The sequence below is a fragment of the Lissotriton vulgaris genome, chromosome 4_1 (assembly GCF_964263255.1).
Source record: "Lissotriton vulgaris chromosome 4_1, aLisVul1.2, whole genome shotgun sequence".
NCBI classification, from domain to species: Eukaryota; Metazoa; Chordata; class Amphibia; order Caudata; family Salamandridae; genus Lissotriton; species Lissotriton vulgaris.
This window is the reverse complement of record NC_141691.1, coordinates 761,896,520-761,913,754: the sequence shown is the minus strand read 5'-3', so window position 1 is coordinate 761,913,754 and position 17,235 is coordinate 761,896,520. Positions and strand designations below refer to the sequence as shown.

Here is a 17,235-nt window from a genome sequence, read left to right as displayed (position 1 = left end):
GTGCTCTTTTTACTAAGTCGCGTCTCAGCCTCGATGTAGCTCCTTAGGAAACGAGTTCCAAGCCTGGTTTTCAAACACGGCCATATTTTGTTGCTTTGTGCCCTGCCTGATTTTGTTCAGCACAGGTTCCAACCCTTGTTATCGAGCACGGCCATATTGTCATTGGTTTGTTTATGTACAATCTCTGTTCATTCCCTCCTTGGGACTAGGTTCCAAACCTCATTTTCAAACGCTACCGTATTTTTCTTAGGGCTTTACCTACACTGCAAAACGCCCTCTCCCCCTAAACAAATTTTTTATTTTTGTTGTGGAGTGCCCACGATGTATATTATTCATGGCCAGTGTAAAAATCACACAATCAAAGGATGTTGTTGTAATAAGAACCTTTTTAGGGAGAGAATAATTGTTTTCTTTTTTCCATCTCCCGATATCGTTTCTATTGATCCGGTTTACAATTAGGGGAGTATCACACTTCACTATCCCCAAAAAAAAAGCTATTTATGTTTAGAGCCCCATTTATTGCAGCATCCAAAAATATTAATTACCGCAGATCATATACATATTTACGGAGTGTTGGCTAGGGGTTAGATTCGATCATGTTGTTTCTGTCATATTTTTTTCTAGATTACTTTTTGGGCTTCTAATTGCTCGCCACTATTTTCATCCAGTCCTCCTTTGAGTTCAGACCTCTCCTGATTGTGTCGAGGTGGCATATGAACCACTGTTCATGTGCCTTTCTGAATGCCGCTAAATTGCCTCCCCTCCTACTAATATGGACTTTCTCCAGAATAAACCACAAGAATTGATTGCAATCGTGGTTATTTATTTTGAAATGATCCGTGAGTGGAGCATTTTCCTTTTGATTCTTGTTTGCTGATCTGTGTTCTAGTAGTCTAACACTGAGTTCTCTTCCCGTCTCGCCTACATAGCCTAACCCGCATGGGCAGACTATGAGGTAAATTACATTTTTGCTTCTGCAATTGTTCAAGCTTTTAGGGATCATTGTTTTACCGTTGACGTTTAAAGTCTTGCTCTCCTTGCAGTTTGGGCAGATAGAGCATGACCCACATCTAAAATTCCCCACTGCTTATCCTTGTCCTGTGAGAGTGGTTTGGGAATTTGTTGCTTGGTTATTATAAGTGTGCACCAAGGTATTTCGTGGGGTTTTGTTACGTCTGAAGGAGAATAACGGTTTGGGCATAGGTATTGCGGACTCACTATTCAGAATCTTCCAATTGCTGTTTACAATGTTGTTAATTTTATTGCTGAGTATTGACTAACCAACACTATTATATCTTGTGTTTTATTTATTTTCTGTCTGTTAATATCTAACAGAGCATCTCTGTTATAAAACCTGGACCTTTTTTAAAGATTGTTTCACAAATTTTTTGGGGTATCCTCGCTCACGTAATTTTCTATCCATGATTTCTGCATGGTAGTAAAAATCTTCCAAGGTTGTGCAGTTGCGCCTCAATCTTAAAAATTCCCCAAAAGGGATATAATCCTTTTGCGATCGGGGATGGTTGCTGCGATATTGGAGCAGACTGTTTTTATCTGTTGGCTTTGTAAAAAGTTCGACCTTGAGTTTGCCATTTAATTCTTTTATTTTAATGTCTAAGAAGTCCACACTGCTATTACTGTAGTGTGCCGTGAACTTCAGATTTTTGTCCCCTAAGTTCAACCACTCTAAAAAAGAGACCAGATCCTCACTGGCACCGTTCCAGACAAAGATTATGTAGTCTATGAAACGGTGCCAGTGGGCTATGTTCTTAAAATATGGTGCCATCTCATTGTAGATGTGTTTTTCTGTTCAAAATTCGTGACATAGAGACATGCCAGACTGGGGGCACAAGTGGCCCCCATGCTGGTCCCCTTCACCTGCTTATACAGTTCTTCCTTAAACAGAAAGATGTTATTTTTTTAAAACTAGCTCCACGCATCCCATGATGAATTTCTTATTTTCCCCATAAAGGTCTACTCCTTCTAGGATGGAGGATATCACTGCAATAGTATCATGTTGTGGGATATTTGTGTACAAAGCTTCAATATCCAAGGTGACCCGAAACTGGGTCACCTTGTCGAAGCTTTGTCCCTCAAAGATAGAAATGGTATGGGCTGTGTCTTTAAGATCTGATCTCTGGGCCTATACGAGGAAGGAGCAGTCTTAATCTTACCTGTCTTGTGAATTACCCTATTATTCGCCACTCGCTGATCGTATGGAAGCTGTCCAAACTCCCTACTTTCTAGAAACATGGCACGAATAAACGGGGCGATCTTATGCGCATTCAATTTGTAGAGCTCTATCTGGATCCCATTTGGACCCGTTGCTTTCCAAGATTTTATGCCTCTGATTGCCTGTGAAACTTCATCATCCGTGAAAGAGGAGTCTAGATAATTCCTATTGTCTTCTGAAAGACTCTGCATGGCAATATCCTTGAGCAGCTCCCCACTGTCAGCCTACGTGTACCACCCCCCCCCACCGAGGCATACACTTCCTTAAAATAGTCAGAAAACACATCCGCCACTGCCAGCGGGTCTGTGACCATATCAGAGCCTGGCCCCTCTATCTCCGGTACTAACCTAGAGGCCCACTCCCTACGTTCCAACCGAGCAATTAGCTTGCCAGACTTTTCACCATGTTCATAAATCCGACTTTGCAGGGCACGATCTTGGGAAATTGCCTGCTCCCTGGAGAGGTTTCGATATTCCTCTTGTTGTAACTTCAGCGAGTGTTGAGCACCCGGATCAGCAGACCCAGCTACACGCTTCCCTAACGTTATCACTTCCGCCTCCATCCTGGTCAATTCTGCCTGGCTTGCCTTTTGCTGTTTTCTATTTTTAAGCTTACAAGTGACAGTCAAGAGTATTGCTATTTCACTTATCTTTAGATATCCAAATGCAGATCTTGGTTCTGTCTAGGCATGATATAGGATTTGATATGGCAGTTAAAGCCAAACACTGGTGTCTCCTGCACTTTCAAAACAATTTGGGATATTTGCAGAAGAACAGGCAGCATTTGTTTGTTGGGTAATGTTTGACCTGAATGAATAAAACTACTGAAGTCCATCCCTTCAAATCTAGTCAAGGGGCAGGATTTTCTGCTCCATACATCCAAGGAGGCACACCAATTAGGGAAGACCAATGTGAGGTCCTTGCAGGGCTACTCACCGTGAGCAGTTCTACCTGATGTTGTTTAAGTTGTATGTGTACCCCAACATGGTCAGAAATCTGAAACTAATTTACTGAGGAGGTTATTTTCTTCCACATGGCCAGAGGTTTTGAGGTAAAACCTGTTTTGGGAATCTCCATAGAGGATGGTAGACAGCTCGGATAGTAGTTTGTATGAACCGCTGTCTCCTCTGTTTATCATGAAATGGTGTTAACATAGTATGCTTTTCTGTGCCTAGAAGACTTACTAACACAAGCGAAACATTGAAGATATTTTGATCACTGGGCTGACAGACCAGCAGTATTTAATAGTTTTTGTGCTAGAGGAAAAAAGTGTGAACATTGGTAGGTTTCATATCTAGTCACTGGTTTGCTGTTGAGGGTTTGCATTATGATCAAGGGGTGGTTTGTAGTGAGGCATTTCAGTTACTAATGTAGGCCATCAGGGCACCACTCAGCCTTTTTAGAGGGAGATGCTTGTGCCTCAGGATGTTCTGTAGCTATGCAAGACTGAAAGCTGACCTTTTAGGAATGTAGGTGATTTGTAACGATTAATGGATATGTCTTGCTTCTCGACTGGTAGAGTGTCCTCCTCTTTGAGGGCCCTGTCTTTGTTTCAAAAGCTGAATTAAAGCTAGCAAATTACCTTAACGCTTTTCGACATCTATGCAGTTCAGTGATTGGTATCCTGCACTCCTGTAAACTACAAGGTGTAGGTCACTATTCAGAGGTTAAAGGCACCACCCACTCAAATGCAGGAGGTTGGTGCAAAGTGCAGAACCTGGCTCAAAAAGGTGCACATCACACTCAAATGCACTACACCCCACAGTTTTATAGGGGTTCAGTGCACGAATCTGCAAACTGCACAGGGGTAGGAGGTACACCCCTTTATATCTGAGTGACTGTTGCACTATGAACTGTACCCTTCAACTTAATTGTGTGGCATGCACCTCACATTGCTTCATTGCATCTGCGTTGTTGGAGCTCCACCACAGTGACCGTCTCACCACCCACCCAGATCTGCGTGATTCTAACTTGACGGCTCCTACAATCTTAATGCAATGCTGCCTACTCTAACCATAATATTATCACCTTACAATCTACTCTAAATCTATTCAATCTCTTTCAACCTCCTTCCCGACTGAAACATTACATTTAAGTTCCCTATCTGAGACTAACCTGAAGTGTTTCCTTTCATACTCTACCTTTGCACACCCATCTTCTCACTCATCAAGGTCCATAAATTACCAGCCTGCTCCAGAAATCACTCAACCAACCCAGTTGTACGCACCGTCCACCCATGGTTCTTTATGAAAAATGATTATTAATTTATGCAGCGATCCAATCCAATGAGTCAGTTGTGAATAGTCATGGCCAAAAGGGAAAATCATCCCAAATTCGAATGGTGGAGATTCTACCCCAAAGCTGGACACCTAAATCTTTGCCAATTGCCACTAATACAAAAAGAATAATTGATGGACAGAAGGCTGAACAATGCCATGCATTCGCCCCAGTACAGAGATCTGGGCCTAAATCCATCGTTTTTTTGCTCCACATGCCATTCCAGTTTAGACCCAGCTATATGCGAATCAGTCCTGACCCTGTTCCCCTTGGAAACAGTCCAGCCTGAACTTCCAGGCCAGGTCCTTCCTGGACTGGAAACAAGTATCCTAGGACCGGTTTCAGAGTATTCCCCCCACCTCCCAATGAACCAGGCTAGCTTGACTCAGTGGCATGAAGATCACTGGCCCACGTCTAGGCATACCCGTCCCACTCTGGGTGACAAATGCAAAAAGAACCATTGATGGACAGAAAGCTAAACGATGCCATGCATTTTACCTCGGTGCAAAGATCTGGGCCTAAATCCATAATTGTTATTGTTCCCCATGCCATTCCAGTTTAGACCCAGCCATATGCATATCAGTCTTGACCCTGTTCCCTATGGGAACTACCAGGCCAGGTCCTCCCTGGACTGGAAACCAGCATCCTAGGACCGGTTTGATAGTGTCGCCCCTCATCAGCCAGGCTAGTTTGACTCTAGTGGCATGGAGAGGACTAATACAGCACCTCAAATTATAAAAGGTCTTTTGACTCTGTGCTAGGAACTGCCATCAAAGAACTGCATATGAATTGAAGTGCATAGGTTTATAATCTTATGTTTTTCTGCCTAGTCTTTCGTTGTTCAAAAAGGTTTATTTGGGTAGAAATAAATTCTTATTAGTAAAGGCAACCCCAACCACTGTGTTATGTTTTAAATCCTGAGTTTGTGCTTCTCCAGACCAAGCTCTCTCAAAATATGATGCCCACCATTATGGATGAACTGTAACTTCTACGCCTAGTAGTGCTCATTGTCTTTTGTAGCATTTCATATACAACAATTTACACACTTGAAAGACTTATCGTCTTTGTATAATGTTTGTCTGTCTGAAATACTATGCTGAACACCACAAAAGAAATACATGTGAGAGAGGGGCTATGGAGAGATGAGGGGCACCCTTGGAGGGTGGTAGTGAGGGAATCCATAAGGAAGGAGGTCACGACCGAGCACCAACAAATTTTGTTGCACCCGGCGCTGCCAATGCTAAAGCTGGCCCTGGTAGGTGGCTGAGGATTAGAGGAAAAAGAACGGTCCAGTTCGGGTTTTCAGTACAAGGTTATTTGATGGCCGTGTACAAATTCTGCACTGAAAGCAAATAATTGCACTTGTAAAATAATTGTCTTGTTTTATTGCGCGTTATCAGATAGGAATGTTTCCTATCATTGAGTGGCCAGAGTTAAAAAGCTTCGCACATTTCTTCCAACTACCACAAGTCAATGTGTAGCATAAATTTGAGTAACAAAAGTGATCTTCTAAATCCTGATCTATAGGGCTCCTCTACCTCTGTTAGTCACCGAAATTTAGCATAAATGGGCCTCAATCCATTTATCGCAATATAGAAACATAAAATATGTTGCTTAATCCAGTTTCTATTACAAATATAATACTGTAATTTCTAATTACCAAACAAGTTGTCTTTTTCAAGTGCCCCATTAAACTATTGGTGCCCCTTCTCCCTTATTTCCACCCCTTCCCTCCACACCCAAAGTTATTGTGAGATTAAGAGTGTAACCCAGAGGACCTCCTTAGAAAAAGAGGAATTACTGGGAGTGTCAGGAATGTTATTCCTGATTTCCTTGTAATTCTTTATTTTTCCCCGTTATTTCATTTGGAAGACGCCACCTGCTTTTGGCAGTTGGAGTCTACCGATAAAACACCAAAGATTCATAGTTGCCACAGATCTCATAATTCCATATGGTTAATAACTTTTTTACAGACCCATTGTAAATAGAAAGGCCACGTGTAATGAGGCTACATAGGTTAAGGTGGCCTCGTTCCGTGCCACCATCACAAATGAGCCGCTGTTAAATAAAATGGTGCACACAAGAATCAAACCAGTTTGACTTAAATCAGCAGAAATGTGGAGCTTAGGAGAAAGAATCCAGAAATTAAAACATTGTGGGTTTGGACAGGCACTTTAATAAGGAACCTCTTTTAATCCATTTTAGATCTGCCCAACTCACTTTTCTGGCAAGTAAGGGGCTAAAGAGACTCCGTTGTCATGACTGTAAGTGAAGATACTCTGCAAGGGTCTTCAATCAAGAGAATAAATGACCATCTTCTTCCTTCCCAGGCCCTCCAGCTGCACAAGGCCAAAGATGTCCACCGCGGGTTCCAGTCCTTGACCTCCGAAATTAACAAATCTTGCACGAAATACCTACTTTGGAGTGCCAACAGACTATTTGGGGAGAAGAGCTACCCATTCAACACTGTAAGTTGTGTTGATTTTTTACTATTTTACTCCTTGACGTAAGATGCACGTAATTCATGTTCCAAATTTTTTTTAACCTATTGCACTTCAGACATGGTTCCGTAGTGATGTAATGAAAATAGTCTTCAAATGAACCAAACCTTATTTTATTGCTTCGTAAGCCTGGCAAAAATTTCTGGTTTTGTGGCTTTATAATCCCTATTCTCAGTGAATTAAATTTGCAGTGTAATATGCAGTTCCTATTGCGACTTGTGAGATATGCGTGAGAAGCCCCTTCTCATTTAGGGGAACACAGCTTCCATTGTCATTGATCCATTCAGATATGCAAATGCCCATGCAATATAAAAGCATTGAATTATTATTGGCTTCTCATGGCTTACAGTATACACTTCTGGAGCAGAACCTATCTATGCGAACAGCTGCTACTAAGTGTGGCGCAGCTTCTAGTATTGGGATGGAGGCAGCCACTCGAAGGGACCGCTTACTGCTTCACTAAATTATGGTTCTCAGTGTACCTTTATGTATGGCATCAATGCACTTTTCCTTTTGCAGAACAGGGTCTCAATGCAGTGAATCCAAACATGTGGCTTGGCAGGCTTTTCATCATGCTTTTATAGCCATGTGCTATTACCTGTTACATTAAGATTACTTACAGAGCACAAATTACCTCCCAAATGCGTATATTGGTGCTGTCTAAATGCAGCAAAATGTGAGATAAATGAGTAAATTAGACTAGTATGTGAAAATCCACCACATTGCACCTGCTATTTCAACATATTTCCGCGCCTACAGAAACCTGGATGGTGGTCTTTCATTTTGCAGTATATTCCAGTGTTTACCTCCCTGTTGCAGGCTTGGTCTAAGAGATTTGGGTGCCAATTTTTGAGACTATTCACTTAGGATACATTTTCATATAATTAAACTAAAAGGGGATCATGTACACAATTATTTTTCAGAAAATGTTTCATGGATTTCGCCCTAGCACAAATGTTGGCTAATCCTGGGCTAAGTCGAATTCAGATCTATATATGTTCTTTAGCTTAATATATTTTTAATGGCACCAACTCTGACTGCCTATAGTCACTTGTAATGTACTTCAAATCCTGACAGGAGGATTGTTTTTACTTTTCTGCCTTGGCAAAGGCCATGAGCAGACTTTACCCATTGAAAACAATCATGATAAGTGTAACTAAATGATTTTCAAAAATAGTTTCCGTTTAAAGTTAAAACGTTCACTTAAATAATTTTTGTGACAAAGGGAAATTACTGATAATGGTTTACATTTACTCACAGCTTGGTGTAGTGCCACGAAACTGTTAGCAGAAGCAGCTTGTCAATCTCGGTTGTCTGCTGATTGCACACATGCAATATCGAATTTCATGGACTTTACATGAATTAATATATTGGCATGTTTTGAATATTTTCCAAATGTGAGTTTTAATACATTTCATAACCATCACAGTCAGTTTTTATTCAGTTCCTAAATGTGTTTCAGTACACTAGTTTAAAAAATATATACGCAAAGGAATAAACTAGAGATGCCACTTCTGTCAAGGGTGCAGATTGTGTGAGATTTGAATGAGCCCAGGAAGGACTCCTTTGTGAATTGGCTATTTTGTAATCTCACATCAGCGAGAATGAGCTAATCCTCTTCACTGGAGTAGCCCTACATTGACCAATACAATTGGATTCTTCTCTCCTGGTAAGGCCCGCTAGTAGGGAAACTTTTTCAGGAAGGTTCTCAGAAGACCTATTGGCTTAGACAGGAAATAAATTGTCTAGTGTGTTTTGGTGTGGCATCAACCTACTCCTTCGAGGTAAAGGGTATTGTTGCTCTGTATTAAATAAAGGGGGGGGGTCTTTCAGTTGGTCCAGGTTTGGAAAACAAGCAGTAGGATAGCCAGCAGTGGCAATAAAGTGCCCAGGCAATGTGCTATTCTGGTTTCATTGTCTTGGAGCCAGGTGTCACTCTCTACCAAACATTGTTCCTTCTTGCTAAAAACAAAATGGTGAACACCACAGATGTGGCAGACTGTTTGATTTGCAGTACATCGGGGACTCAGTTGAACTGATCATCTCTAATCAGTACATTCAAGACTTGGTCAAGACATTCTGTTCTAAGAGAAGTCTATCCTGCATCTTCCAAGCATATAAAGCTGCCAGGTTTCCAAGTAATCTAAATGCTTGGTACTAGAGAAACAGAATCTGGCACTTCACGTAAGGTGTTATCCCAGAAGTGCACTGTGGTAACTCATCAGACTATAAGGGCAAAGGATGTTCCATCAACTCCAATAGCTGGAGTGTGCAATGCCAGCTTGTGATCAGTCTTTTTTAACACAACACCAGGGAGTCCTCCTTCCTTGAACCTCATATTATAGACCACTTCTAGGTAATGCATCAAGAGGCTTAGAGATCCTACTTCTGAAAGAAGTCTTAAAATAAGCTTCTTATGAGAACACCATCTCCCTAACTGAAGATATGTCTCTCTGCACGAGCACAACATTAACACCCACCCCATGCCAACCCAACAGAGGATATGGCCTTATGGCTAGAGCGGTCAACCTCGAAGCTGGGAAACCGGGTTAGAGTCTCTGCAACAACGCTGAACATCCTGTGATTCTGGGTAAATCACTTAATTTCCCTGTGCCTAACAAAAAAAAAAAAAAGAAAAATGAATGTGTCCTTATATAACGAAACTGGTGCTCATGTAAAGCGCTCTGATATGCGGTATCTTCAGATCTAGTTTGCGCTATATAAAACTCTTAAAGAAAAAAAAGAAAAACCGCCTCCAGTTAGCCACCTGCTTTATAATAGAAAGCACACCCAAGTAAGATAAAATCCCCTGCTGGATCAAGTATACTTTCCTCCACACCCAAGCCAACCCCTAGACATATCTACCTTGCTTTCCTGCCTACCACACACTAATCTGAAAAGTGGACACCCACGTGAACATATTGCCTGCTCCTCCTAAAAGATGTTACTCCACCTTGCCAGTACGTGCATTACCCACTACATCAAACACGGCATGTCCAAAGTGCTGACACTAATGGTAGAAAGCTTTGAGTCCTTCACATCTCCTGCCACCCACAAGTGACCGCCCATTCCCTCTTGCCCACTCTACCATGATTTTAATACACAACTCTATGCACCACGTTACAAACATGTTTGTAACACCTCAAATGCTCTAGACTATCCTTTCTAATATCCCACAGAACACCTCAAACTTCCTTCATCGCTTGCATGCAGCACCAAAACATAGTGATCCAAGAAAAGAGCTCACTAGTGCAACTTTGCCTGCTGTTCAAAGCAAAAATGCAGCTCTCTGAACACTGAAAACAAAACCTTTCACCTAAAACTGCATTGAATGTAAGAAACTGACCCAAGATTTCATGCTTGGCTCAATAGATTCACTCAGTATTGTTTGCTTTATCCATAGCTTTGGAAACTTGTAATACAATCATGATCTTCCTCTTTGCAAACATCCAGGTGTTTCCTTGGGTTCTCAGAACGCCTCATTTTATCTTGCTTATCTACATACCCTAGACCACTGCAGCCACCATGTACACATCCTTGCTCTCAATCTAGGAAATGGAAAGGAATACTAGGTTAAAAAACAGAATATAGCTTAAGTTCTGCTATTCACCTTGAAACATGTGCATGCATACCGTTTTGTATATTAAAAGAGGATTTACTGCAAATCTGAGGGCTTTCTAACTTCCTGTTTTGACCTAGTGGGTTTTTTGATTGTCTGAAAAGCCTGATCTCTCTCCCATAGACCACACTCTGGTACATATGTATGCTGTATTGGTTATGCTTACCTGGGGTAATTTGACCCATTTCATCAGCAAGGGTCTTACCCCCATCACCACCCTCAAGTCTTGTACTGTTAAACTTCTCTTCCTAGGGCTTCTGGTCTTGGCGTCCGTGCAAAGAGTGGAAGGCTAAGGGTCTCTTCTTGTTGGGCATGGAAAGTAGTTGGGGTCAGAAACTCTAATCCAGAATTGCCAGGCAGCTAAAGAGCGGTGGTAATCCAGTCCACTCCATTCTATGCACTGCACCCAGTCCACACATGTCTTTATCCCACTACTGAATAACTACTAGATATTGCAACTCTATTATGTACACACAGACACAAGGCTCATTAACACTTGATGTCACCCATTACGTCCCTCATCACCCTAATATCACTCACAACCTGTACATACTGATCTGTCCTCCAATGCTTTCCCAATTCACACACCATCTCATAGTTCCACTTGCAACACCCCACCTCTCCATGCCCCTTGTCATCGTCCCACATATCAGACCACCTCTCCGCCTAACACCTCTATACGTGCTAACAACCCTACAAACCTCCTAGTTGATTAGAGCCTCCCAGCTAGAATATTCCTTCAGTTATTACATTCCACACATCTACTGACCACTCACAGTAAGGATGAAAGCAGACCAGCCTTCCTCTTATTACAAACATCACCCAAGATAATGCTTCCATCATTCAATTCTGTCTTCTTTCCCCACACCTGTCCTCTCCTTTTTAAAACCCCCAGACCCACAAGCACTCATATAAGAAACACACATTTTACAATCTACTACTAATACACTTCCGCCAGTTCTCTGCACACCGTCTCTGCAATCAGTCCTCAACAATAAACCAACCTCTCCATCCTCACTCAACATAAGTTGACCGACCCCAACATCTGCTTTCCATCTCATCACAACTACCATCCAGTCACCTACGCCTTCACAACTGCCTCCTACCTAACACAACCACTGGGTAAGCTACCCTCTGTCACCCACATACCCAAAGATATAGCTAATCACTTTTTTCAAAATCTTATTAATCATATATTAAACCCACCCTCTTTTATACTTCTAACTAATCCTACTTCCCCTCTACCTTTGGCACATATCACAACATCTTGCACATCCACCGCAACAAAGAACAGTGAGGCTTAGGACATCACAACCTTTTACTACACCTTTCCACTCAGTCTTATTCCTCACGGGACCAAAATCAGTTGTGTAACACAGAAATAAAGGACTAACAGCCACCTAAGCCTTCAAAGCTCTTAACGTTGACTCCACAGTCCCCTTCCACCACTAACGTGCACCACATCCACATTCGGAAGATACAGAGGGAAACAGACGGCAAATACTAGCCACAATACACAATATGTACCACCCCATAAAGACTTTTATCCAACAATGGCGAACACTACCTTCTCAAATTCATTCCAAACTAACTCCGTAAAACGATACAAGAGAACAGGGTTTTTGTATACAGGAAGTGATGGCGCTCAGCTAATTAACGTTGTGTTAGACCTGAAACAATTAGGTACGTTACTAACTGGGAAGGGGAAACCCTAATAACCTCCTTAATTTGTGGAGGAAAATCCTACCACCTATAAAAGTAGCAACAGTCCTGTGCATACATACAACATAAAGTAAACAACGTAGAAGTGATTTGAAAACAATTGGAACAATATTCAACGTTGGAATCCAGGTTTCTTTAATTAGATTTGGGTAGGCCGCAAAGGGTTGCACTTCCATAGTCCAACCTGGTAATCACTAGGGCTTGAACATTTGATTTGAACTCATGAGGCAGTAGGAAGAGTCTTATTTTTCTTAAGATGTTCATGTGGACACTTGCTCCTTTGGTGGCAGAGCTGATGGAATCCTGCATGTTCAGGTTCTTGTCAAGCGTTTTTCCCAGAGTTCTCATTGAATCTATAATGTGTGGCAAGCAGTTAAAAGCAGTTAGTTGTTTCACCATCCTGCGGTGTCTGGTGAGTGTTCGGGTGGGGCAATTGAAAGTGTTTAGTTTGAGGTGGTTACAGGTCAGCCAGAATTTTTCTTTTTAATGGTTGTGTCGAGACTGAATACCTTTTCAGGTACAGTTGTTTGTCATCTGCGGATGTGTGATAGTGGATGTTAGATAAATTCAACTCATGGGAACAGTCCAGCCCGACCTGCCAAGCCATGTCTTCCCTGGACCGGTTTCTGGCATTCCAGCCGTCTTCAGCCCGGCTTGCCTGAATCCAGTGGCAAAGTGAGCAAGGAACTCGCGTCTGAGCATACCCTGCCACACTTATGGCGGCCAAAAGCGGTACAAAAGGGGGTGGGGATGGACGGAGCTTGGCAGTTCGGGCTGGACTGTTCCCATGAGGCACAGGGTCAGACTGATGTGCATATAGCCATGTCTGAACTGGGGTGGCAGAGTGGGCTAAAGAACGGTGATGGATTAAACCCAGATCTTTTGACTGGGTGTGAGTGTTTGATTGATTCAGATGCTCCATCCATCAACACCCCCTTTAGGACCGCTTTTGGCCGCCATACGTGCGGCAGGCTATGCTCAGACGTGAGTCCCTTGCTCACTTTGCCACTGGATTCAGGCAAGCCGGGCTGAAGACGGCTGAAATGCCAGAAACCGGTCCTCTGAAGCTTGTTTCCGTTCCATGGAAGACATGGCTTGGCAGTTCGGGCTGGACTGTTCCCATGAGGCACAGGGTCAGACTGATTTACATATAGCCATGTCTGAACTGGGGTGGCAGAGTGGGCTAAAGAACTGTGATGGATTAAACCCAGATCTTTTGACTGGGTGTGAGTGTTTGATTCAGATGCTCCGTCCGGTGATGGATTAAACCCAGATCTTTTGACTGGGTGGGAGTGTTTGATTCAGATGCTCTGTCCATCACCACCCCCTTTTGTACCGCTTGAACATTGTAAAGCGCTCAGAAATCCACAAGGATCATGTTAGCTATATAAAACTTTATAGGTAAAAACAAAATAATAAACTTGAATTTTTCTCGTTTGAGCTACTGTGGGCACTATACACATAGCTTGCCACCATAGAAGCACTTGGAGGGCATCCCTGCAGCGTCTCCACTTAGGCAGTGATGTCTCCTATACCAGACTCCTCTCCAAGGAGGGAACCTTTACTCTCTTATTAGGCAGCACTTCGAAACTGTGAGATATACTGGTTATTGATGTATCATTGTGCTTCAGCCAAATGCCCACTTTTGTAAATATAATGTTGAGCTGCCCAGCAGCTCTCTGATCATTCTCGGACATTAGACCTGCATGGACCCCTTGTTGCTGAATTGCAGCAGCAGTCTGGACTACATATCCTGCCTACAACCTTTGGCTAGCACTAATCCTGCAGAAGCTCTGTTTGCTTAACCTAGTGCTACCAAACCTGTTGTACCCTTTTCAGTGAGAGTGAGGCATGAAGCTGAAAACGTGACCTTTTTGGATGCATGCTTTCACAAACAACCACTGTGCCTCTCATACGACACACTAGTGATGGACTGCATGAGATTTACCTATGCAAGTTCAGTGCTTTTATAACACGTTATTGGGTTTTTATCGTAATGCAAGTACAGTTTTGAATCCTAGGTGAGCAAATCCCACTCTGTAACATCTTTTGTGTTTTTATATTTTACTCTGTTGCTCTCTTGCCAAGCAGGCCATGCTAGCCTGATCTGGAGACCTTTACCGTCCTCCTTGAGTCTTATGGGGCCCTGACTGTCCCGCCCTCCCCCTACTTGTGCTACATGGCACTCTGGGAAGTTGGCACACCTCCATCGCACCCCAACCAGGTAAGTGCATGAATTCAAAGACAATGCACCCTTGAATACGTTTGACACTAGTGATACCAATGTATCTTTTCTTTTGAGCTGTGTAGGCGTTTCCTCCACAATCGCAGTGCAACACATCACATTGCTATAATGTAGCACAGAAAAGCATAGCAGCACAAAAAACAACTAACCAAATCACCACGAACAAAAAATGATGCACAATAAATGGGCACAAACATTGTTTTCTAACAAGCCCAATTGTGCTCAACCTGGAATCTAAAATCATGAATTAACATTATGAGATTGACTTTAGTTTTTCAAGGGGGCACAGAATGAGCACGTTAGCATCTGGGCAACTACAAACATGACTCGAAGCACCCTTCTACTGGAGTTGGCTCCAGCAGGCTTCCTGCTCAACTGAGGCAAGGAGACGATTATTGTGTCAATCTTTGAATACCTTAGCATTGAAGTAAACTAAGAATATGATGAGGTTTTGTACTATGGACATCGCAACAGACTTTGATATGGGCAATCCTGATATACCTGGAGACAAACTCTATCCTGTGGATAGACGCAGCAACATCCAATTCAGTCCCCTCTTCTATGTCTGTTGAATTGCATATTGTATACCTTTTTGTATACCGTTTCAATCCTTCAAGCTTCCCCACTGCTGGACTAATGACTGTCTTCTTCCTCTAATATCGTGATCAACTACCTGCCTCATTGGTATTCCTGTTTCCATCCCTCTGGCCTACCTTCTAAAACTATGCACATGACACGTACATTATTCTTAAAATCAACAGAACATTGCCCAACCAAACCTCCCACGTAGTAAAGTATATATTGGCATTTTATCTCAAGGTTAACTAAGTGCACAGCAACTTAAAAAATCCTCCCTGGCCACCTGTTCTCCAATGTGCTTGCCTTCCGCTGCACCACCCCAAACCCTTCCTAGGCCAATAGCCTCTCCCTTCACAGACAGTAACGAATCTGGCAGTGTGCATATCTGAAACAATATCGAGAGTGAGAATCTACTCTTCCCACCTGTATTTTGTCAGTATATTTCCATGCTCCATAGTACCAGCGAATGTCCTAGCAATGATTGCCCCCGGCCTGTCTTACCTAAGGTACTATTACAGTCTCTGTGGAGGGCTGCCTTCTGGGAAAAATGTTGCAGCCAAACTCCATTCCTAACTTAGAGGTCAAATTTCTCCACCCCTGTGATGCTTCCAATGCCGATCTGTTACTCATTTAATCTTCTCCAAAAGCCCATATGTTACACATTGAACATTAGAAGAACAATTAATAAAATTCCTCCCAGAAAACTTGAACTGTATCTCACCACTCCATTTCATCAGCGTTGTTCCACCTCCACTAGAAAGGCCTTATTAGTCGGACCGCCACTTAGTCTGCGTAACAAAACACTGCAGATTCTTCCTTCTGCCTTATGTACCATTATTAATCCCTTGACTTTTCTTGTGTTTTGACTGCCCAAGTATGCCTCCAGTGAGATCTCTGGCTTGTGTTGTATACATTTCCCCGTATAATCAATAAAAACATAGCTCTTTATTCTGTGGATACCCCTTTCACTTTTTGCTAAGCCTCTTTCATTCCTATCATGAGATCACACATACTTGATTTTCAAAGCCTCAACAGGAAACGATGACCTTTCGGGAGAAAAGTTAAACTGTCGAAGGTCTTGCAGCTCCCAAAGAATGATGCTATTATTGAGTGTCGATGTTAGAAGTCCGACAAACTGGTCCTAGGACCTCTTACATCTGCGGGTAATATTGCACAGCCTCTCCCTTAACCCCCTTGAACTAGTGCACACATAGTGGTATTTTACAATGTATCGATTCTTTTTGTGCTATTCCCACATAAATCTGGTGAGTACAATTAATCAGCATAATAATAAACATCCTGGCAAACAGAAGTGAAATCAGGGTTAAATCCTAATGCAACCCAAGCATAGTCAATCACAACTACCTAACCTGTTAGTTTGTCCACTGCTTAATACATTACATCATAACACTTGCAGAGTTGTGCAAATCTTAATTCCACTCAACATATCTGTATGCCAATAGGCCTCAAATTGGAGCCCTAGATTTGCAGCATCTCTCCCCATCAGCTAGTCAGTTTGCTTGCCCCTCATTGTTTGCTAGGGTGTTTTATACCTTTTACGTGCATGAGGTGCATGGGACAAGAGCGTCTTCCTTACACTCTCACCCTGCAATTGTTAGACAGGGCACACAACTGTGCTCTTTTTAGTTTATTAGGAAGCATAAGAAAGCTGGCTACATTGTATCATTTAACTCCACTGGCACTGAATTTGTACTAGATTACTATGCAAGCAGGATTCTAGCTATCATAAAAAGCATGCAAATGGAAATATTCTTCTCTGGGTGTTATATTAGGAACAGCAAAAAAATTGACAATTTAGCACATAAAATGTGTGTTAGTAGAAATATCATTAAGAAGCACACTTTGGTAAATCAATGAATGCCTGATTTTTTTTTGCTTAGCACTTCTGGCATATACTTCAATCCATTTAGTGCATAGGCTGTTACTGTGTGTAGGAAACGGCCATCTTTTGCTTTGTGAACCCACAGATTTTTGCCTTCACTGTTTTTGCTGGCTGTAGGACCGTGCACTTGACCAATGCTAACCAGTGTTAAGGTTTA

General features: G+C 42.3%; 1 protein-coding gene across 3 annotated transcripts in view; it reads left to right on the top strand.

Annotated features, from left to right (window-relative positions):
* The window catches only part of LOC147722549 (serpin B6-like), a 325,711-nt gene that overhangs the window by 25,869 nt on the left and 282,607 nt on the right, over positions 1 to 17,235 (top strand). For all 3 annotated transcript variants that reach the window (XM_086965075.1, XM_086965076.1, XM_086965077.1), the window contains exon 3: positions 6,840 to 6,977. In XM_086965075.1, the coding sequence (XP_086821201.1) occupies positions 6,840 to 6,977 (138 nt within the window). The remainder of the gene's footprint in view (positions 1 to 6,839; positions 6,978 to 17,235) is intronic.